We start from the raw sequence: 22,384 nt of genomic DNA on the forward strand, positions 1-22,384 counted from the left end.
ACCCCATCAATAGGACAGTGTGCATTGCTGCTGTTGTTCTAGCAGTAGTAACAGATTGGACTTAAAATGCTTGTATATTTAGGGGTTCTTTTTACTATATTTATTTATTTATCTGCATACTGCCAAAATTACTCTGAGAAACAAAAGCAAGAGAGAAGAAATGGCGTTTTGTAATTGTTTATATTTTAGCAAACATTGAACAGAAGTTCCAGGGAGAGAGAAAAGGCACTCAGTTAGCCCCGTCCCAATTATCAAAGGCCTGCGGCAAGCAAAGAAAAGGTCATAAGGATCTCTTATAACGGAAAGTGTTAGGCAAACTAAATAAAGGGGACACTACCAGCTCCCGCTCTAATATATGAATTAAGAATGAACTTATTTGATTTTCTTCCTCATTTGAAGAGAAATGTCTCATAACAGTTACCTGTTCAACTACTATGGCATTTTGCAGCGATGTAGTCTCTTGCAGATGGGACACAAATAATCTCATATGGGACATAAAATCCTTGAAAGTAGAAACCTGTATACCAAGAGTAAAGAAATGATAAAATTCAGCAAAAGATGTTTTAGTTAACAACAGTAATCAATAATCCTTGCAAGGTGGGGAAAATACCAAAGAAACCCATCACAGTAGCATTTAACTTCAAGAAGGGGAAACTACAAATAAAAAAGGAAGCTAGTTAAATGGAAATTAAATGGAACAGGCATAGAGTGAAATGCCTGCAAACTGCATGGATATGTTTTAAAAACACCATTATAGAGGCTCAAACTAAATTTATATCTCAAAATAAGAAGAAAAACAGTAAAGGACCAAAAAAAAAAAAAAAAGGCCACCATGGCTAAACAACAGAGTAAAAGACGAGGTTAGAAACAAAAAAAGGCATCCTTTTAAAATTGGAAGTCAAATCCTATTGAAGAAAACAGAAAGGTGCATAAATTCTGGCAAGTCAAGTGTAAAAGTATAATTAGGCAGGCTAAAAAAAAATTTGAAGAGCAACTGTAAAAGATAAAAAAATTTTGCTGTTCATTTTTGTAAGTATAAGAGAAGCAGGAAATCTGCCAGTCAGTGGGGCCATAAGACAATTGAGGTTCTAAAGTTGGACTCAAGAAAAACAAGGCCATTGCAGAAAAGCTAAAGAAGTTCTTCGCATTGGTCTTCACTGTGAAAGATGTGACGCAGATTCCGAAACCTGACCCATTTTTTTCAGGTGACAAATCTGAGGAACTATCCAAGACTAAGGTGTTAATAGAGAAGATTTTGGAACAAACTGATAAATTAAACAGTAATAAGTCACCAGGACCAGATGATGTTCATGCAAGAGTTCTGTAGGAACTCAAATGTGAAATTGCAGAACTACTAATTCTGTTATGTAACCTATCGCTTGAATCAGCTTCTGTACTGGATGACTGGAGAAGAGCTAATGTGATGGCAATTTTAAAAAATGGCTCCAGAGGCAATCCTGGCAATTATAGGCCGGTAAGACTGACATCAGTACCAGGCAAATTGGTTGACGCTATAATAAAGAACAGAATTATCAGATACATAGAGGAACATGATTTGTTGGGGAAAAGTCAACATGGTTTTTGTAAAGGGAAATGTCTCACCAATCTATTAGAATTTCTTTGAGGGGGTCAACAAATCTGTGGACAAGTGTGATGCAGTTGATACATGGAATTTCAGAAAGCCTTTGACAAGGTCCCTCACCAAAGGCTCTTAAGCAAAGTAAGCAGTCATGGGATAAGAGAGAAGGTTCTCTTGTGGATCAGTAACTGGTTAAAAGACTAGAAACAAAAAAGTAGGAATAAATGGTTAGTTTTCACAGTGGAAAGAAGTAAATAGCGAGGTCCCTACAAGGGTCCATACTGGGACCAGTGCTGTTCACCCTATTCATAAACAATCTGGCAAAAAGTGGTAAACAGTGAGGTGGCCAAGTCTGCAGATGATACAAAATTACTCAAGATCCAAAGCTGACTACAAAAGAATCTCACAAATCTGAGTCACTAGGCAATAAAATGGCAGATAAAATTTGATACTGATAAATGCAAAGTGATGCACATTGGAAAACATAATCCCAACTGTACATACAAAACGACAGAGTCTAAATTAGTTTTTAGCACTCAAGAAAGAGATCTTGAAGTCTTCTTCGATAGTTCTCAGAAAACATCTGCTCAATGTGCAGCAGAAGTCAAAAAAAGGTAACAATGTGAGGAACCATTAGAAAAGGGACAGACAATATGACAGAAAATATCATAATACCACTATATAAAACCATGGTATGCTCACACCTTGAATACTGCATGTCGTTCTCCTTGCACCATCTCAAAAAATATATATTAGAATTGCAAAAGGTATAAAGAACAGCAACAAAAATGATTAGGGGTATGGAACAGCTTCCATATGAGGAGAGATTAATAAGATTGGGACTGTTCAGCTTGGAAAGAGATGATTCAAGATGGGGAAGGGGATATGACTGAGGTCTATACAATCATGAATGGGATGGAAAAAATGAATAAGGAAGTGTTATTTACCCCTTCAAAGAACACAAAAATACACAAACAACATAAAAACACAAAAAAATGGTCACCCAATTAAATTAGTAGGCATCAGGTTTAAAGCGAAGAAAAGGAAGTACTTCTTCACACAATACACGTCAACCCATGGAACCTGTTGCCAGGGGATGTTGTGAAGGCCAAAAGTATAACTGGGTTCAAAAAAGAATTAGGCAAGTTCATTGAGAACAGGTCCATCAGTGGCTATTAGCGAAGATGGTCAGGGACGCAACCCCATGTTCTGGGTGTCCCTAACACTCTCACAGCCAGAAGCTGGGACTAGATGACAAGTGATGGATCATTTGATAATTGCCCTGTTCTGTTCATTCCCTCTGCAGCATCCAGCACCAGCCACTGTTGGAAGACAGAATATTGAGCTAAATGGACCAATGGCATGACCCAGCATGGCTATTCTTATGCTCAGTGGGCCTAATTCTGTTGTGCTACATTCCAACCCATTAACTTAACAGTCATTAAAACAATGGAAACTCAGAATGTCAGCCCAGATACAGTTTTCATATCACAAAGCAGAAAGTTGTTTAACACACAGCATAAGTCCTTTGTTACCACAATCTTGCATCATACTGTGACAGGCTGCAAGGGCAACAACAGCTACCTAGTAAAGAGGTAACTCAGACTTTCCCTTACTACTCACCTTGCAAAGGTGATCGGGGGAAGAAGACAGAAGAATAGCTGTTGGGAAGCTTGGGGGAACAGGCCTTGTCTCCTCCAGCAAGTTTCCCATATAAACTGTGGTTGTAGGTTTTGTTTTTTTAAGAATCTCCATGTATGTGGTAACTAGATAATTAAGCTAAGGCTTATTAATTAAAAAAGGATTAAACAGATATGTCCCAATACAGAAAAATGTTACTAGCAAGAATAAGAAATTAACTAGTCATACGTGTCTTCTATAGTATTTTCTGATTTGTCCATTCATGGTAATCTTGATCACTGCATAACGCCGTATGCAGTAGACTGTTCTTTTCTCAGGATCTAGGATTTGTGAGATCACTTCCACAAGTTTATCATGAGGAATAGTATCATAAGCCCCAGTGACATCAGCCTGAGATAGAAAAAAAAAACCCATATTATGCTACTGTAAGTACCAAGGCTTTGGAGCTGTGCTCTGGCTCTGCTCCAGCTCCAGGCAAAAACCTGCAGCTCCACTGCTCCACGCTCCAGCTCGTACACATAACAACAAAGCTAAGGTAAAAGGACAAAATTGCACAGAATGTATTAGGCCGGAGGATGCCTGTTGGGCCAGTTAGTCCAATTCAGTGACAAAAATGAAAGACTACTCTGTGTTCTTTATGTTGAATAATCTATTCCCATATTCAGACAAGTGGGGATATCCAAACCATCAGCTTTAACTGAATTTAAGCTGTTATTATAAGGGGAGCGATAGCGGTCCCTATATTTAGGTTGCCTAACACCTTCTGTTATTAAAAAAATAGTATCGAACCATAAAAATAGATATTGGCATATTGTGAGTGCATAAGGAGCAGAATTAAGATTTAAAATGAAACCTTAAATCTAACATTTCTGAACTTTCCAGTGCTTGACTCTGCATTCTAAATAACTTTATTGAAATGATTTTTGTATATGTTTTTACAAAAAGTTTCTATGCATTATGACCATGAAGATGACCTATCTAATATCTTCCTGAATTTGCAAACAGATAGCTGCTGTGCACCTACCACTGTTCATGGATTTGTCAAATAAAGGCAAAGTAAAAGTTAAGTGTCAGGTCAGTTTCACTAGCAGTGACGCTGCTTGGAAAAGCAATGAGAAGTACCGGAAGCAAACAACAGAAGCATTCACAAGAGAGGACTGCCGAAAATTGACGTTAGGGAAGCAATAGAGGAGCCTAATCCCACTGGATCGTTCAGAAATGAACCTCACCTTGGTTATCAATGTAACACCTTCAATGCTAAAAGCATCAGCCTCTTCCACTTGAGCTAAAGTAGTAACTCCCTTAATTATTTAATCTCTTAAGTGGATCAGCCACTAGAAGGGAGACAGACACACACTGGGTTACATTTGTAGCAGCCAGGAGACTATGGCGTGAGCTTGGGCGTTGCACCTCCAGCATAAAAAGGAGGCTTGGCAGAAGAGGAAGGCTCCAAATTTATCCAGAAAGATTTACTAGTTGGAGGAAGACCAAAAAAAAAAAAAAAAAAAAAAAGCAGCCTCTGAAATAGGGTCAGGTACAGAAGACGAGGTACAAACATTATAGAAAAGAAATGAAACACTCCACTCACTGGGAAAGAATCAGCATTATGGAAACAGAAAAATCCAGTGAAAGCAGCTCCCTGTGCAGCATTAAGAACATCAGCGTTGCTGAAAAACAACTGTACACTCGGCTCATGGCTAGTAGAAAAGCTTACCTTTAAAGAGACAGCTCAAAGAAAAAAAGTGGTCCTAAATAATATAAAAAAAATAATAATGAAAGCCTTCATTATTTCAGCAAGATCAGTTTGAACAATGGAGAAAAAAAAATAATGGAAACATACCTTCACATAGTAGAAACGAGGTATTTTATCATTTGATTCAAGAACTTCAGAAACAAACTTCCTCCATATTTTATATATATCATCTTTCCCAAACACTGAGGAGCCTAGGAGACTGGTGTTTTCGGTTCGTTCATAATTCAGAACACTAAATAGATTTTTAAGTTGAGTGTTGAAATAATGAACCTATGGGAAACCAAAAGCCAAACTTAAAATGTTATATTTCATGTTCAGTATGTAGATTTTGCTTACAAAAAAAATAAGCACCCAGGGCTCTAATAATTACTGAAATCACAGAGTGTTAAAAAAAAAGGCAAATAGACAAAGTTGACTCATATCTTTACTATACTTTCTTTAGTAAGTTGCACTACACAAAAAGCCTTCAATTAAAAAAAAAAAGTGAGTCATAGAAACCACTTCAAAGCTTCTATTTCTGTTGTAAACAATTTTACATTACATAACTATCTTGCAGCCAATCTGAGCTGTACACAACTCCCTTTGAAACCAACAAACAACATCCAAGAGTTGTCAGAGCTGGCTGCTCAAGATGAAGAAGACCGCGAAATTGCCCCACTGGGATTCCCATCTCTTGCTCGCCTCAGCAGAATCCTCCCAAGTTTGTACACAGACTGCAGAGTTCTCACCCTCTCAATGTTATATGTTAATCATGACAAAGGTGTACAGAAATTTGTAATTTCTGAAGTTTTCTAGTGTTTCGGAGCCTGTTTTTACACTGAAAATTCAATTATAGATTTAAATAAAAAGCTGTGAAAACTCAAGCAGATTAGATTTTATTTCTTTACTATAACAATTCTACTGTATCTGATTTTACTTTAATGGTTTACATAATAAAATTAGCAATTATTTTTAACAAAATTACTGGCTAATTTATTTCTCCAACTTTTTATTTAAGTGTCCTTGGTTAATGGTGAAAGTCACACTGTCACTAATCACATCCAGACAATGACCATAAAAGCCCCACATTTAAAAAAACAGTTTGCACCTGCAAAATCTGCTCCTTAAGTTGTACTGCTGGTGTAATATTAGGTATCTGAACCTCAAGTTTCCCCATTATAGGTAGAGAAAAGGTACAAATTATACACAGAAAAGGGATACTGGGTCACGTACTTCTTGTGCAGAATAGGTTGCATGGCTGCTACTAGCAGATCAGGCATCTGTATCAGATACAGATAGACTACAGAGATTACTTCTCAGAGACACTTACCAGATGTGTTCACTATAAGATTCTTTAATGCTCTGCCAAGGATGGCTAAGGTTAGTTTAAATAAGGCATTTTTATGTGGTTGACCACTATAATACAGTTTAGAATTCCATTACCTCTTACTCTTTAAAGTTCTACATTCCTACCTTTTAAAAATATACACTATCACACTACCTTTGAACTTCAGTAAGTATCAGTCTGTTAACTGTCTCTGAATCATACTGGTTTTCTAATTACATGGCCGCAACGCATAATGGCTTGCTCATCTGACTGTCCATTAGTTGCAACAACTGGCTATGGTCAGTTTGGAATCCTTGAGTCGTCTTAATCTGCATATCCACCATCTACAGAGTCTTTTCTTTGATTATTCCTGAAGTTGTCAATGGTTTCTCTTGAACCTCCACTGTAAGTCTTGATCACATATGCTCTAGGCCCTGAATAATTTTTCTTTACGAAGCTGGAGTTGTCCATCCTCCTTGTCCATCCAATTTGTATGGTTCAGCATTGTCTGCTAAGCTAATTTTTACAGGATCTCCTTTCAAACATCCAATAACATCAAATCCTCTTTTGAATTCTTCCATCTTTCTTATTAGGCCCATCACAGCTGCTATGCTGTGGCCAAGAACATTGTTGGTCTTTGGTCATATGTACTATCAGTCATCCGGGGAGGTCCAGGATAACTGGAAAAAGGCTAATGTAGTGCCCATTTTTTAAAAAAGGGAAGGAGGAGGATTCGGAGGACTACAGGCCAGTCAGCCTCACCTCAGTCCCTGGAAAAATCATGGAGCAGGTCCTCAAGGAATCAATTTTGAAGCACTTAGACGAGAGGAAAGTGATCAGGAACAGTCAGCATAAATTTACCAATGGCAAGACATTCCTAACTAACCTAATTGCCTACTATGATGAGATAACTGGCTCTGTGGACGAGGGGAAAGCAGTGGATGTGTTATTCCTTGACTTTAGCAAAGCTTTTGATATGGTATCCCACAGTATTCTTGCCAGCAAGTTAAACTAGTATGGGCTGGATGAATGGACTATAAGGTGGGTAGAAAGCTGGCTAGATCATCGGTCTCAACGGGTAGTGATCAATGGCTCCATGTCTAGTTGGCAGCCGGTATCAAGTGGAATGCCCCAAGGGTCAGTCCTGGGGCCAGTTTTGTTCAATATCTTCATTAATGATCTGGAGGATGGTGTGGATTGGACCCTCAGCAAGTTTGCAGATGACACTAAACTGGGAGGAGAGGCAGATACGCTGGAGGGTAGGGATAGGATAGAGAGGACCCTAGACAAATGACAGGATTGGGCCAAAAGAAATCTGATGAGGTTCAACAAGGACAAGTGCAGAGTCCTGCACTTAGAATGGAAGAATCCCATGCACTGCTACAGACTAGGGACCAAGTGGCTAGGCAGCAGATGACAGAACAAGGAGTAATGGTCTCAAGTTGCAGTGGGGGAAGTTTAGGTTGGATATTAGGAAAAACTTTTTCACTAGGAGGGTGGTGAAGCACTGGAATGGGTTACCTAGGGAGGTGGTGAAATCTCCTTCCTTAGAGGTTTTTAAGGTCAGGCTTGACAAGGCCCTGGTTGGGATGATTTAGTTGGGGAATGTTCCTGCTTTGAGCAGGGGGTTGGACTAGATGACCTCCTGAGGTCCCTTCCAACCCTGATATTCTAAGATACTCTGAATGCAAAGCTTTTGTCTTTGTAAGTTGTTTTTGTGGTGAACTGGCCCATGCAGTTCAGAATACCTCCAGGGCTAATTTGAGCTGTTGCAGATGACTTTAGCTCTTGGAGGCATTTAAGGCAATTGTAAACCTCTTCTGAGATGATTGCAACAAGTCAATAGTCTTGTCATAAATATTCAATTTCACTCTCCAAGCAAGTTTTGTGTAGTCACAAGTGATAGACCCCAGAGTTTTATAATGACTTGTAGCCTTCCTGCTGTTTAGAGCTTCTAAGCTAGTTTCAGGTTTTTCAAGTTGCTCCTGCCTTTTCTTCTGCTGTTTGAATAGTTCAGACTGCTTTGCTTTCTGTATAGCTGTGGATATGGTTAAGTCTGCCTTCAATAGTAGCTGCTGTGAAAAATTTTTATCTGTTAACCCATTAACCTGATATTTTCAGGTTTTCAAGTTCCAAAAATCTCAGGTTTCAGCTGTTCAACATTTTCCCCTGGTTCTTGAATTCTCTGTTGAAAACATGGTCTTTCATAAACCACATTTCTCAGAGGTATAATGTATGCATCATACATAGCCAGAACCGTTTCACAGTCTCTTTTGTGAATGTATTCAGTAAAGTCAAATGATTTAAAGAAATGCTCTGCTTCTTGCCCACAGCATAAATTAAAGAGGATACTTGTTACCTTGTTTGCAATGCGAAATCTTGCAAAATACTGCTTCCAGTCTACCCATTGTGAAGGTCTGTTACAGCTGAAGTTCTCTGGGTCACTGAAGAGTGGCATGTTGATGAGATCCTGCAACCTTTGTTCCTTCTGTATCTGTTCTCTTCTGGCACAAGTTGAGTAGGTTGCAGGACTGCTACTATCATTTCAGGCTTCAGTATCAGATATAGACTGACTACAGAGCTTCCTTCTCAGAGAGATATACACCAGATGCGTTCACTATAAGATCCTTTAGTGCTCTGCTAGGTATGGCTAAGGTTAGCTTAAAGAACAATTTTACACATAGCACCTCCTAGTGGCTGACAAGCACAATGCAGTTTAACATTTCATTACAGGGGTTCTCAAACTGGGGGTCAGGACCCCTCAGGTGGTCACGAGGTTATTACATGGGGTGTCGCGAGTTGTCAGCCTCCACCCCAAACCCGGCTTTGCCTCCAGCATTTATAATGGTGTTAAATATATTAAAAAATGTTTTTAGTTTATAAGCGGGGGGGGGAGGGGTCACACTCAGAGGCTTGCTATGTGAAAGGGGTCACCAGTACAAAAGTTTGAGAACCACTGCGTTACATACTGGTCCTCAATCCTAGGTGGGGAAAATCCACACACAAGCACATACACTTACTCCAAAGTTTTTAAATAGGTTTGTTAAAATTTTTTTATCTTCTGAGTGAAGTATTCAGTGAAGTATTATTCAGAAATAATCACATATATTCACTTATTTTACCAAAGGATAATCCAAGAAAACAGATTATGCTAAAAGTATTATTCAGAATAGAATTAAGGTTCCTGTCCACACAGACTTTGACTCCTGAACATCAGCTGGGGGGAGATGATTCTTGTGCAAGAGAAAGGGCTATAAGAGGAGAGGGCAGATGATAAAATTCCTATTTCATTTGTTCCTTTTTTTTTTTTTTTAAAAGAAATTAGGGAAAAACATAGCATGAAAAGCTACCTCAAAAGAAAGCTAAGGTTGCAAAGTTGAGCACTCAAGAGCTAGGAACTGCCTGGCCAATGTTAATTCAAACTGCTTGCACATATGTAATGAGTATTTGATTATACGATCACATACTATATTTTTCATGGGCCCCCGGATTCTTTCACTGCATAAAATGGATCTGCGGTGGGGATGAATCAGGGCTACATAGTGAATGAGGCTGGTGTCTGAAGGGCTCTGGCCTCATTTGTTTCTGAAGTTGGAAAGTGTGCAGTAAATAAGGCAGGAGATTTGCAGGAAAAGAAAGGATGATCTTGTGGTTTAGGAAGTTGAATGACACCCTGGGGAAACTATCCCTGCTTCTGCCCACAGAATTCTTGTATGTTGCTGGGCAAGTCACTTAAATCAAATTTTTCATAAATGGCCATTAATTGTATCTCTCATTTCATGGGTGCCCAATTTGAGACACAAAGTGCCAGATTTGCAGAAATGTTGAGCATTCACAACAGCAACAAAAGTCAATTGGAGCTGTATTTGGAACATATAAAGTATGATACAAATGTTAAATATTCTGAAGATTAGGCCCTAGGCCCATCAATTTGGGAATCACAAATTACTTCAACAATTTTGGTCTTGATATTCTTCTGTGCCTTAATTCTACCATCTGTAAACTGGAAGTAGTACCCTCTCATTTTATCCAGGTATTGTGAATATTTGTGAAGCACTCTGATTCTATGATGAGAGCATCACAGAAAAACCCATAAGGAAATTATAAATTCAGAGTTTTCTCTGCAGGATTTGGATTGTTTGCAGTAAATAGAGGATGGGACGATATACTGGACAATGAATACTAAATTAAATGTTGAATAACCATTCATTCAGTTAACACTAGTAAAACTATACACTGAATGAATCCAGGGAAGGGGGGAAGGGGAGGGTGCATGGGGGGTTATGTATGTGATCTTGTAATTAAAAAGACGGTCATAATACATAGGGGGCCCAAAATAGGGTTGCAAGGTCAACCTTAGTTTAGGTATTTCCTGGCTTTTGAGTGCCTGAGTTTGCAATCTTATTTTAAAATTTATTTTATTTATATATTATAATATAAACACCTATCGACAACCCCCTTGGATATTAGTTACAATATGACAAAAAAGAACACAGGCAAATTCATTATAGAGTGACCTTCTTGTCTCTGCTTTTCCTGTTCAATGTTTTTGCTCCAACAACAGTGTTCACTTTTACTATAGGTCGCAACCCATTTGGTTTAGGGATGAACCGAAGTTTTGATGCCATAGGAACACATTTCTTCTGCTGTACTTTTTCAATTTCCTCTGTAGATAATGCACGAAGATGCACTTTGGCAAAATGGTTTCTAAAATAAAAACGGACATTAAGTTTAAAGGGACTTAAATGCAGTAAGTTGCATATGTTTTATCTTCTGAGTGAAGTATTCAGTATTATTCAGAAATAATCACATATATTCACTTATTTTACCAAAGGATAATCCAAGAAAACAGATTATGCTAAAAGCATTATTCAGAATAGAATTAAGGTTCCTGTCCACACAGACTTTGACTCCTGAACATCAGCTGGGGGAAGATGATTCTTGAGCAAGAGAAAGGGCTATAAGAGGAGAGGGCAGATGCCCCAAATCATCTCTCCTTTGCTCTCTACCAACAACATCAACAACACTTGAAGAAGAAAAGAAATAGCATTGGACTGGGGGGGTGGGATCCTGACTGAAGGATTCAACCAGTAAGGCTGTTGGAACTTGTGATGAGAGAGACCTTTGCTTTGAATTCACTTAGCTTGTTAAATTGGTGTTAGTTGCATTCTATCTTTTAGTTCTTGGTAACCAGTTCTGACTTCTATGCCTCATGACTTGTAATCGCTGTAGTTAATAGGTTTGTTTTATTGTTTTATCTAAACCAGTGTGTTTGGATTGAAGTGTGTGGGAAACTTCATTTGGAATAATAGGATTTGTGCACATCATTTTCTATTAATAAAATGACTGACTTTATATGAGTGTATATTGTCCAGAAGGGTGCTGGGCAGTACAAGGTGCACAATTCTGGAGGGAAGTCTGGGAATGGGAGTTTGCTCATGTCGGCTGGCTACAGCACTCTTACCACATAGCCGGGAGTGGTTTACGTGCTGAAGGCTGTGCGTAATCAGACCATGAACGGTTGTTCTCACAGCAAAGCAGTGTAAAAGGCATTCCAGCTTGGAGAATTGAGGAGGGACAGTTGTCCATGAGTCCAAATTGGGTAATATCACACATAGGCATAAGGATCCACCTGCATGGATCAGATTTTAAGATGGGGCAACAGGGTGCAGAGTCCCATTCAAGTAAATGGGTCTGCGTGCAGGGGTCCACCTCTATGGATCACACTGCAGTGTTGCTAGTGTTTGTTTTATTTTTTGATAAATAAAACTTCCTGGTTTTAACAACTTTGGTACAGATTTTCTTTTCTAAGCACAAAGTTGAAAACATTGTTAGTATTTATTAAGTTCAACATTTCATGTTAGTTACATTAGATGCTATTAATCAAATATAAAATAAATTAATATTTTATAATGTATTAAGTGTAAAAGCCTATGTGTTTGGGCACATTAAGGTTGCTAGTTTGAACCCAAGATATGATATGCCAAACAATGTTCATTATTATTATGTAATATTTATAATGTGTTGTGGCCAGAAGATGCAACAATTGTGGACCTGTGTGATAACTGGGCCTATAAATTTGGCCTAATTGTGAACTCAAGTTGTGAGAAGTGAGTGAAAGTTAATGGACTGTTGCAATAACCTATAACAACAAACGTTGACAGGGAAAGGTGTAAAAAAGAAAGACTGAATTAGTCCAAACAGAAAGGCCTACTGATATATCTCAAGGACTCTCAAGATCTGGTCAACAAGGAAAGTGTGAAACTGGACCCAAATTGGTGTGTCAAAACCAAAGCCTAATTGGTGGACAAAATAATAAGCAGATGGACTATTATGTCCATCACTTCCTTTTGGAGTTGTTTAAAAAACAAGAAAAAAGACTTTGGGAGGAAAATACAGATGAATGGACAGAGGCTACTGGCGATGCTGGCTGACTGAAGAAGGGGAACGAGAGAGCTTCACCATCATGGTTGCCACCTCATCTCTTGGGAACCTGAGCCTTCATTATCCTGATCCTGAGAGAAATTCTATTAGAACAAGCCAGAGAGAGGGACCCAGCATCACCATCTCTACCTGCTCTGGCTAAAGCCCAACCACCACCTGAGACTCTCTTGCCTTTTCCCTCCAACACCCCTCCTCCCCCTGCTTGTCCTTTTCCTTCCCTACCTTATTTAACCACTTTCCTATCCCACTTTTTTTCTTCCTCTTTCTAATAAGCATCTGGATTAGCCAGCCAAGACTGCATATTTTGCAACACTGTAATAAGCTTGTGACCAGAAACAGAACAAGTAAAACAATGTCCTAAACAGCAATGCTGGTACAAGTTTGACAGGTCTTAGGAGAGCTGATAAGCCCATGTGCTTTGCCTGTGTTTCTTTTAACAGTAAGGCTGCAAGTGCAAGTCAACATCAGAGACAAAAGCTGCATTTTCTATCTTCGCTGTTCTTTTCTCTCCCCTTCTGTGTGTTTGTCTTGTTTTGTCTTCTTAGGAAACAGGAACAGACAGCCCCAGCCCATCTGAACTAGCTTCTTTTTTCCCCAAAAAGGAGTTACAACTTTTGGATAGGCCATCAAACAAGGGTGTTTCCCTCTAAAAACTCTCTTCAGCTAAAGGGAAGGAGAATGGGAACAAGGGATGTTGTTAAAATGAAAGCCTTAATATTTTGGATTTCAAATGCTTCATTGTTTTTTTCATTTTTGTATCTTTAATAAAAGGTTAAAATAATTTTTAATTGGGTGTTTGCCCTGATATTAAGCAGACTGAGATCTCTGTATACCAAATCCCAAACTTTGTTTAAAACTATTTAATGTTGGACAGTGACTGGATTATGTTAACATATACTCCATATACATTAATACAATATGCCTCACTGGGTCAGGTACTGTACCAACACATATGAAGACCTTATCAGTGTTAACTTGGCCAAGTTGTACATACTAACTAAATAGATCAGTGTACTGTAGTCTATAAGAACTAAACTGAAAGTTTGTATAAAATACAATGTATTTGAATGAACATTGCCATTAGATCTTAAACTTTTGTATTTCCTCACCTTAGGATTCAAAATTGTAAATTTAAATATTGCATCATCAAAGAACTTGAATGTGTGAAACAATTTTTTAAAAGATAAAAACAATATTGAGTTCTAGAATTACATTGTTTAAAAGCAAAAGCTATAGCATTTCCTATTGTATAACATTATAAAAGGTGAAAAACCTAGCCGTGATACTATGTAATTCCACAATCCAGTACTATAGAATTATTATTTTTTAAACATTAATTAAAGTGAATTTAGTAGCTTTTAATTTTGTCTTCCCAATCTTACTATGGGACTTTGACACTATCCATTTGTAACTTTTTAGTTTTGAAGTTCATTTGTTTGAGTTACCCATGAGAAAGAGACATTTGTTTTAATTTAAACAGATTAAATACTTCTCTCATCCCCACACCCCACTTGGAGAACTCGAAAATGGTTGAAGCGATTTTAATCAGCTTCCCCACAGAACAGTCACTTTTGAGCTGACAAAGCATGAACATCTCAAAATGAGTTTTAAGAAATTGAGTGAATGAAAATGGGATAGAGGGGCTAACTTGTAACCTTAACTACTGCAAAATGGAAGGTTTCCATATTTTGTAAATGGTAGACTTTTATTAGAAATACCTCATTCCAATGTTCTGTAACTTGCTCCAAATTAGTTTTCGGTAGAAGAAAAGCATGTTCTTCTGGAACATGGTCTCGGTGATGTAGAAAAATGATCTGAGCAGCTGTACAATATAGGTATCCATCAGCCAGTATAGGAACTTGGCCAAGATTTCTTCACGGTAATGGTGTTCCAAAGCAGGAACAAAATGATCACCTACAATAAGCAGAATTCAATTATATTCAGAATCTGTAATTCACATTTCTAAAAGCCAACAACACACACTATTTTTTAGGCTGAGTTTGGAAAAGGGAGATAGAGAAACTGCCAAACAATTTTACAGTAACTGGTCCCCCAAGCAGCCTAAACCCCATTTTTTTTTTAATTAGGCATACTTTAAGCTTGGCACATGTTAAGTATAAAGATAAATCCCTCAAGGATTGAACTCACAACCCTGGGTTTAGCAGGCCAATGCTCAAACCACTGAGCTATCCCTCCCAACAAAATCAACATTAAACACAACACGCTAACAGGACAACTAAAATAAGTCAAGAAGTGAAAGGGTAAGATTCCTATAGAAATGTTAACTCAGCCATATCTCACATGGGTGATAATTTTGATTCCTGTTAAACATATTTCCAAACAATACATTTCATAAGAGAGTTACAGTTGAAACTCATTTTCCCCATCTGTAAAATGGGAATACAAGCATTTCCTTGTCCCTAACCCTTTATATATCTAGCCTGAAAGCTCTTTAGGACAGGGACTCTCTACAGCACCTAGCACAAAAGGACCTCAATCTTGGTGGAAATCTGCCATAGTTTAAATAAATAAAATAAAATGGTGTTTCAATGGATGTCAGGTAACATCACCAAAAAACCCCACACTAAACATTTGAAAAACTCTGAAAGTGAAGTTCTAGCACCCAGCCAATAAAATACACATATGCAAGTAACACATTTGGAAGTTATCTTTGCAACAGATAGTTCATTTTCTACATATGGGCCAACAGATATAAATCTGTTACCGTTATGGAATCAGCCTTTAGAGAAGGGATGGAAGACAGGAAAAAAGATGCTGCTATTCATGGAGAAAAAAGGTTCTGATCTACCAAACTGCAAAGCATGCTTAAATTTTAAGCATATACCTAAGAGTTTTGCTGGATCAGGGCCAAAAACCAAGATCCTACTGGAGTTCCTAGGGAGCATATTCTCTGAAATACGAGTCAAAAAGATATTAGCTGAAATGTAAAAATTTGGGACACTAAAAATTTGTACCCAGAGATTTTGAAAATTCATTTTCTGATGCACCCAGAATTACTAACCAAAGTATTTGTGTTATGGTTGGACGCAGCATGACAAGTATCAAGATAATGAATGTCAAAAAATATTATTAAGTGTTGAAACAGCAATGGACTAGTTTAATCTCATATCTGTAAGACTGCCTTCTTGATTTTCACTAAACTTATAAAAATATATCCATGAATGAGATTCTATGAAATCTCAAGCAAAAAATTAGTTTGGGGGTATTTAGAGGGGTGAGGAGGGCGAAAAAAAAGTCAAACTTATAAAAGATGGGTAGCTGGAGCTCCAACCTATGAAGGAACTAGCACTCCTCCCTAATAATTTTACTATTTCCATTTTACAATATATCCATGATTGTGTATTGGAGCTTCGTTAACATTTCTGTACGACCCTTAACTTTTTCATTTCCTTTCTCAAACATGTAAACTTCAGAGTGGTGTTACCATAGGTCTTCCATTTAAATTTCCTCTCTTAAATAAAGAGGAAAAGGAAAGGAATTTCCCATACTTAATAATGTTAGCCTTTAGTTCCTAGTTGGGCAATATCTACACCAGCAAGCCTATACCAGCGTTGCCCCCTAATGTAGACATATTAAGTGATTTTTCAGTTCATAATAAATTTTAGAGCAAAGCAGTTCCCCCAGACTTAACAGGGGGTGATCACTAATGAGGATCTGTATTCCATCTTTGAAATTTAAAAGTTCAGTCATTTGCTAGTTATCTGACCTGAGGAAAAAAAGCATGACCTGGCAGCAAGAGAGGCCTGTGCCCGTTTGGGTCACATATATATGTTTCTAAATTACGTACTGTCATACAATACTGGACTATCTAGTTTGATATCCTGTCTCTAATATTGGCTGGTACCTGATGCTTCAGGGAAAGGACAGCATCCACCCCACAAAGGAAGTTTCCTCCAAATCAACGCCCACCCCCAGAACAGCTTAGTATAAAACTTATATCCTGCAGAATAAGGGTCTCTCTGAATTTTTTTTTATATCAATAAGCTCAATACTTCTAAAAATATTCTGCTGAACTCTTGGGAGTCATTTATATCTTTTGCCAGCAAATTCCAGAGTTCAACTCTGCATTTTGTAGAAGGGTATTTTCTTTTGCCAGTTTTAAATTTGTTACCTTTCAGTTTAATTGGATGTCCTCCCATAATTCATGAGTTCCCAGCTGCCCTTCTCTAGATCATTTATTATTTTCTATATCTCTATCATATCCACTCTCTAAACTAAACAGTGGTTCTCTCCCCCCAGACACCTTCTACATATTTTGTTTTGAGTTAAGGTGACCAAAACTGAACAAAGTTTTGTGAGAGTCACGCCATCCAATAAGCATTATTTCAGATCTATGGGATGGTTTAACTGGGGATCAGTCCTGCTTTGAGCAGGGAGTTGGACTAGATGACCTCCTGAGGTCCCTTCCAACCCTGATATTCTATGAAAACACAGTGAAGAAATTGAAGAAATCACCTTCAGGCAGAGACATGGAAAACGTATTTAAAGAGTGAAAGTTTCAAGCACATAGAAACAGGGAGTTATAAAGCTACCTGTCTAGCACTATCTCGGACCAGTTGGTATAATTTTTAGTCACAGGTATTTTTGGTAACAGCCATGGACAGGTCATGGGCAATAAACTAAAATTCACAGCCTGTGACCTATCCATGACTTATACTAAAAATACCTGTGATTAAATCTTGGGGGGGGGGGGGGGGTGGAATTTTGCTGGAGAGGCGTGGGGAGCCGCTGCTGGAGGGTGGGGGCGGGGCGCGCCTGGGGCCCAGTGGACCGCAGCTGCTCCAGCCAGCCGCCCAAGGACCGCCACCCGGGGCCAGCGGACTCCTGGCTGCTCTGGGACCGCTGCTGGGGGCTGCCAGAGCAGTGGCTGGTGTGGCTGTCCCTGGGACTTCTCCAGCAGCAGCTGGTGAGGCTGTCCCTGGGGACCACCTAAGCAGCTGGCCCCAGAGCCAGCTGCTTGGACGACCCTGGGGGAAGCCACATTGGCCCCTGCAGAAGTCATGGAAAGTCACAGAATCCGTGACTTCCGCGACCTCCAGGACAGACACAGAGCCCTAATAATAAGCAACCACACTAGCCTTTCAACAGTGAACATTCAGTTCAAGTCCTCACTTGGGTTAAATCTGAACATTGGTCAGCTGCCTCTACTGTATAGTGCCTTATTTTAATATTACAATTAGTACCTTTGATCACACGAAGCCATGTACAGTCATTCACTCTCATCTTCCACATCAATTCCTGCAAAGAAAACCTGGCAAATTTTCCCAAGGCGATGAATGTTTTCACATTTTTTAAAAAGCGGCATTTGTTATAGCTAGAACCCCACAGTTCTTCTGGTACCACCAGGTCTAAACATTCCCGCACAAAAACATACACCTGCCAGTGGCTGCTGTGCTGTCTGAGAAGCTCCTTCAAGCCAGGGTCACAGAATTCTTTAGCATTTTGTCTTTCATTTTCTGTTTGCCCCAACACAAATTTCTCAGGGCTGCTTAAGATACCTAAATCGGTTGAAGTTCTTTTTGAAAGCAAACACGAACCATTTGGAACATCAGTGTAACCACCTTCTCTGCTATTGCTTGTCAAACATATAGTAGGCTCTTTCCCAACTTGACCTTCTGCTTCCTTATCAATCTGTACTCTGTCACAAGAAACTGACTGACAAATTGTGTCAGTTTTGCTTGAATTTGTTTCAGAAATCCAGACAGGACAATTCTTTTTTAAAAGTACTAAATAGGGACACTTTGCATGATTCTTTAACAATTTTTGAAATACATCTCTCATCTGCCAGTAGCGTTTGGGCAATCTCTTCTTTCTCCAGTTATAACTTGGTATGTTTGCACTGCATTTTTGCGGCAACATTTTGCTGTTTAAGAATATCATTTCTACAAGCTGTTGTCCCCCTGCTTGGCTGCCCTTTAAGCGATTCAATAAAAATGATTTAGGAAAACATTCTCGGAAGCTCCCGGAAGAATACAAAAGACATTTCCTCCCAATGTACACTCTGGAACGTGAGATTTTATTGGATAGCTTCTTAGCTATATTAGTTGGGGGGCACTTAAGCCCTCTGTATTTTAAAAATTTATCTTCTGCTTTTTTCATTTGTACAGAACCAACCTGAAATTTACAGATATCTAGCTCTACTCCCTCTCTGCTGGAATTTGTTTTAGTATAAGTGCTAGATTTATAAAGTTTATTACACTGAACACGCAGCCTTAACGAACTCTCATCATCTGTCACAGATTTTTCCTTACTATTTTGAACTTCCTGCACTAAAGATGGTGCATCAGGAGTCTCTGCTCTACTCTCATTTTCTTGAGAAATGGACTTTATTTTAATAAAGTTATTTACAGAAAATGATTCTACACATGAAAGAGACTGTGTATCATAAATGATGTCCAGAGTGAACTTGTTTTCATCTTCATTAGATCCAAAGCTCCAAGCATCGTCTTCTTCCCTTAGGTTTATCTTCATCCTTTTAGCTGTAACTTCGAATTGATCCTTATCAAGCTTCCTTTTTGAAGGTGTGGCAGTAGCAACTGGATATAGATTAGGTCCTCTGAGATTTTTCAGGTTTCCAGTGACCATTCTGACCTGTTTGTTTGTTTTAGAATTTTGCCCAACAGCTCCCTTAGCTGTGGCAGAATGCTCATAATCAGGCGCAGAGCCTTGTGTTTTATTATTCCCTTGACTTTTAGTGCTCAAGATATTAATTTCTGATCTTGGTTTCCATTTCCACCTGTTTGTCTTTGATAACTGACATTTTTTTTGCACGTAGTCAAACAGAATATTATGTCTACTTTTTGAATATCTTTGTTTTACAAACACTGTGGAAGGTGCTGCATTACTTGAAGCAAGCTCATACATAGGCTGCCCACATATTTGATAAGAGCAACTAGGTGGCACTAGCATAAAGATAGCACAGTGTTCCAATAAATACATCATAATATCATCCCCTATCCTGCTCAATAATGTTTCCCATAGCACACTCATCCGAAGAGTTTCTGTTGCAGTATTAGGTAGATAGCTGCATATATTTGAAGTAGACATAACCTGCGAATAGGAACTGTTTTCATCCAATAATGCATACCCAAATGCAAGGACATTTTTCTTCTTTTTTTCACAAAGTCTTTGAATGACTCTTATGACTACTTCACTCTCACTAGATAACTGAAGAGAGAGAGAGAAAAGTTAATTTTACATGTCAGACCCCCTTATAAACAACAGATGCCAGAGAATACAAAGCCCCACGCTCTGGTTTTAGATTAAGACTTTTAAAAACAAGATTAAGGATTGTGCCACATCATATCACATTTGAAAATTCCTACTCCAGGCTTTGACATATTGAAAGCTACAACTCTGAATTTAGGCAAGTCAGTAGCCTCTCAGTTCCCCTTATGTAAATTAGACAAAATTCTCTCTCCCCCCCACTCACTGTCTATCCCGTCTATTTAGAATGTAAATGCCAGACCCTAGAGGCTGTCTCTTACTGCTTGTCTGCACACAGCACCTAATACAGGGGTAGCCAACCTGAGCATGAGGAGCCAGAATTTACCAATGTACGTTGCCAAAGAGCCAGAGTAATACGTCAGCAGCCCCCCATCAGCTCCCCCGCCCCTGTTCCCAGGACCTCCCACCCACCGGCAGCCCCACCGATCAATGCCTCCCCCTCCCTCCCTGCACCTCCCGATCAGCTGTTTTGGGGCCTGCAGGAGGCTCTGGGGCGAGGGGGAGAAGTGAGGGCAGGGCATTCTCAGGGGAGGGCACTGGAAGGGGTGGAGTAGGGGCAGGGCCTGTGGCAGAACCAGGGGTTGAGCAGTGAGCACCCCCTGACACATTGGAAAGTTGGCGCCTGTAGCTACAGCCCCGGAGTCAGTGCCTATACAAGGAGCCACATTTTAACTTCTGAAGAGCCACACGTGGCTCCAGAGCCACAGGTTGCCCACCCTGACCTAACACAACAGGGTCCCACTCTTGGTTGGGGCTTCCAAGTGCTTCTGTAAAATTAACAATAACAAAATATCAGCTCATGGTTTTACAAATTGGTCAATAAGCTTATAGCTGGAGTCCCATTTCAATAATTTTATACAGTAGCTTTGAGAGAGAAATCCAGTGCATTCTTCTACAAGAGGGAAAAAATTATTTTGTTGTTTACATAATAGAACAGAATTGTTTCCCTTTAGATTTTCCTAAAATGTGAAAATATTATTCAGCTCTGATTACACAAGTCACTGTTTTTAATATTTAGGTGTTAGTGTATACGGAAAATACAAAAGCAGATAACCTTGCATATGTAACCTTTTATTTAACCCTGATTTGACTCTGATCTAGATGCAGCCTAGGGACCAGGAAACTTGCTCTCATCCATCACCATCAAGGAAACAGGAAGAACCAACCCACTGCAGGGCTTTCTAAGAGACAGCCCCTGGCCCCAGGTCACAGAGATTACCTAGCCCCAAGAATAAAAGTAATCATCTGAGTGGCTGTTGTCTTAACGAAAAATTGCATGCTATAACCCACACACAAGCCAAGAGTAGAGAAGAAAAGAAGAACAGAGGAGAAAACAGGAGCAGCACCATTACACGTGGAGGGCGGCAAGGAGCAGGGTCGACAGCAGATCCACGAGCCAATTAAAAACCATAGAAAAACAACAGAGCTCTATGATTCCCCCCCTCCCCTCCCGCTTTTGTGGGGGCGGCTGAGCGATCTGAGACTGGAGGGAGAAACAGAAGTCAGTATTTGCAGCAACCATTCGTTGGGTGCCAACGCATCCCACCGCCATGCTGACTGCCGCCCGGGCAGCACTACCACCCCGACGCTGTGCATTTCAGAAACGCGGCTACAGTGAGGTGAGAAGAAAAGCCAGCCAAGAGCAGAGAGGCTCTTCCTTCCAGACGGGGTTGCTCTGGTGCTTGCTAGAGTACAAGCAGCCAGAAGAACTGACTAGCCCAGGAGTACAGCCTCTGCTGTTCAAAAGAGGATTAATTCCAGTGCTTTTCAGTAGAAAAAGCAAGAAGTCAGGAACCATTAATTTCGCTCCAGCAAGAGGCTTGCGGCGCACGCGATAGCTGCCTACCACAGAGTGGGGCACGCCAGCCTCCCGAAAGCGTCCTCCCGCTGCCCAGCGAACGCCGACCCCAGGCGGTACCTGTTGGAAGGAGAGGGGCTGGGGGATGGCTCGGGCTCCCCGGGGGACGCACACCACGCACTGAGACACAAACGTCTGATAGAGCTCGGAGTCTCCGCGCTGCAGCAGTTCAGCTTCGCCAGGCCTGCAGGCAGCCGCCTCCCGGAGCCTCTGTACAAACTGTTCAAGCCCCAGCACGTCGGCATAGCAGCCTTCCAGCATGGCCAGCACGGCACGAAAGGGCCCAGAGCCTGCCATGCTTCTGAAGCCGAGCGGAGCCGCCTCCCTGCTGGGACCGAGCCACCTTTCCCAGAAGCACTAATGCCTCCCTCCTGGACCCACAAATTCCGCGTGTGCTGCTGCACCTATTGAGCTCCCGGGGCTGGGCGCGACAGCTGCCCACCCCCCAGCCCAGGGGCAACAGGAAAGCCAATCCACGCCTATTGGCTCCTGCGCATGCTCACGCTCCTGCCTGCGCAGACCTAGTGAGCGAGCCTGTTCGCCGCCAGTCCCCTG

The 22,384-nt window shown here is 40.1% G+C and overlaps 1 protein-coding gene across 11 annotated transcripts in view; it reads right to left on the reverse strand.

The window, feature by feature from the left end:
* TERT (telomerase reverse transcriptase) overlaps positions 1–22,345 on the reverse strand; it is a 136,829-nt gene extending 114,484 nt beyond the window's left edge. For 4 of the 11 annotated variants that reach the window (XM_073332447.1, XM_073332446.1, XM_073332443.1 and 1 more), the window contains exons 1-7: positions 21,818–22,344; positions 17,928–19,911; positions 14,442–14,637; positions 10,797–10,986; positions 5,061–5,243; positions 3,449–3,610; positions 422–517 (exon numbers count right to left, since the gene is read on the reverse strand). In XM_073332447.1, the coding sequence (XP_073188548.1) occupies positions 422–517; positions 3,449–3,610; positions 5,061–5,243; positions 10,797–10,986; positions 14,442–14,637; positions 17,928–19,911; positions 21,818–22,126 (3,120 nt within the window). In that variant the 5' untranslated portion in view covers positions 22,127–22,344. Of the gene's footprint in view, positions 1–421; positions 518–3,448; positions 3,611–5,060; positions 5,244–10,796; positions 10,987–14,441; positions 14,638–17,927; positions 19,912–21,817 lie in introns of all 11 variants that reach the window. The other 7 variants (XM_073332440.1, XM_073332442.1, XM_073332439.1 and 4 more) reach the window with 4 other exon arrangements.
* Positions 22,346–22,384: the final 39 nt, after the last annotated feature.

Source organism: Lepidochelys kempii, chromosome 2 (assembly GCF_965140265.1).
Source record: "Lepidochelys kempii isolate rLepKem1 chromosome 2, rLepKem1.hap2, whole genome shotgun sequence".
In the NCBI taxonomy this organism is placed as follows: domain Eukaryota; kingdom Metazoa; phylum Chordata; order Testudines; family Cheloniidae; genus Lepidochelys; species Lepidochelys kempii.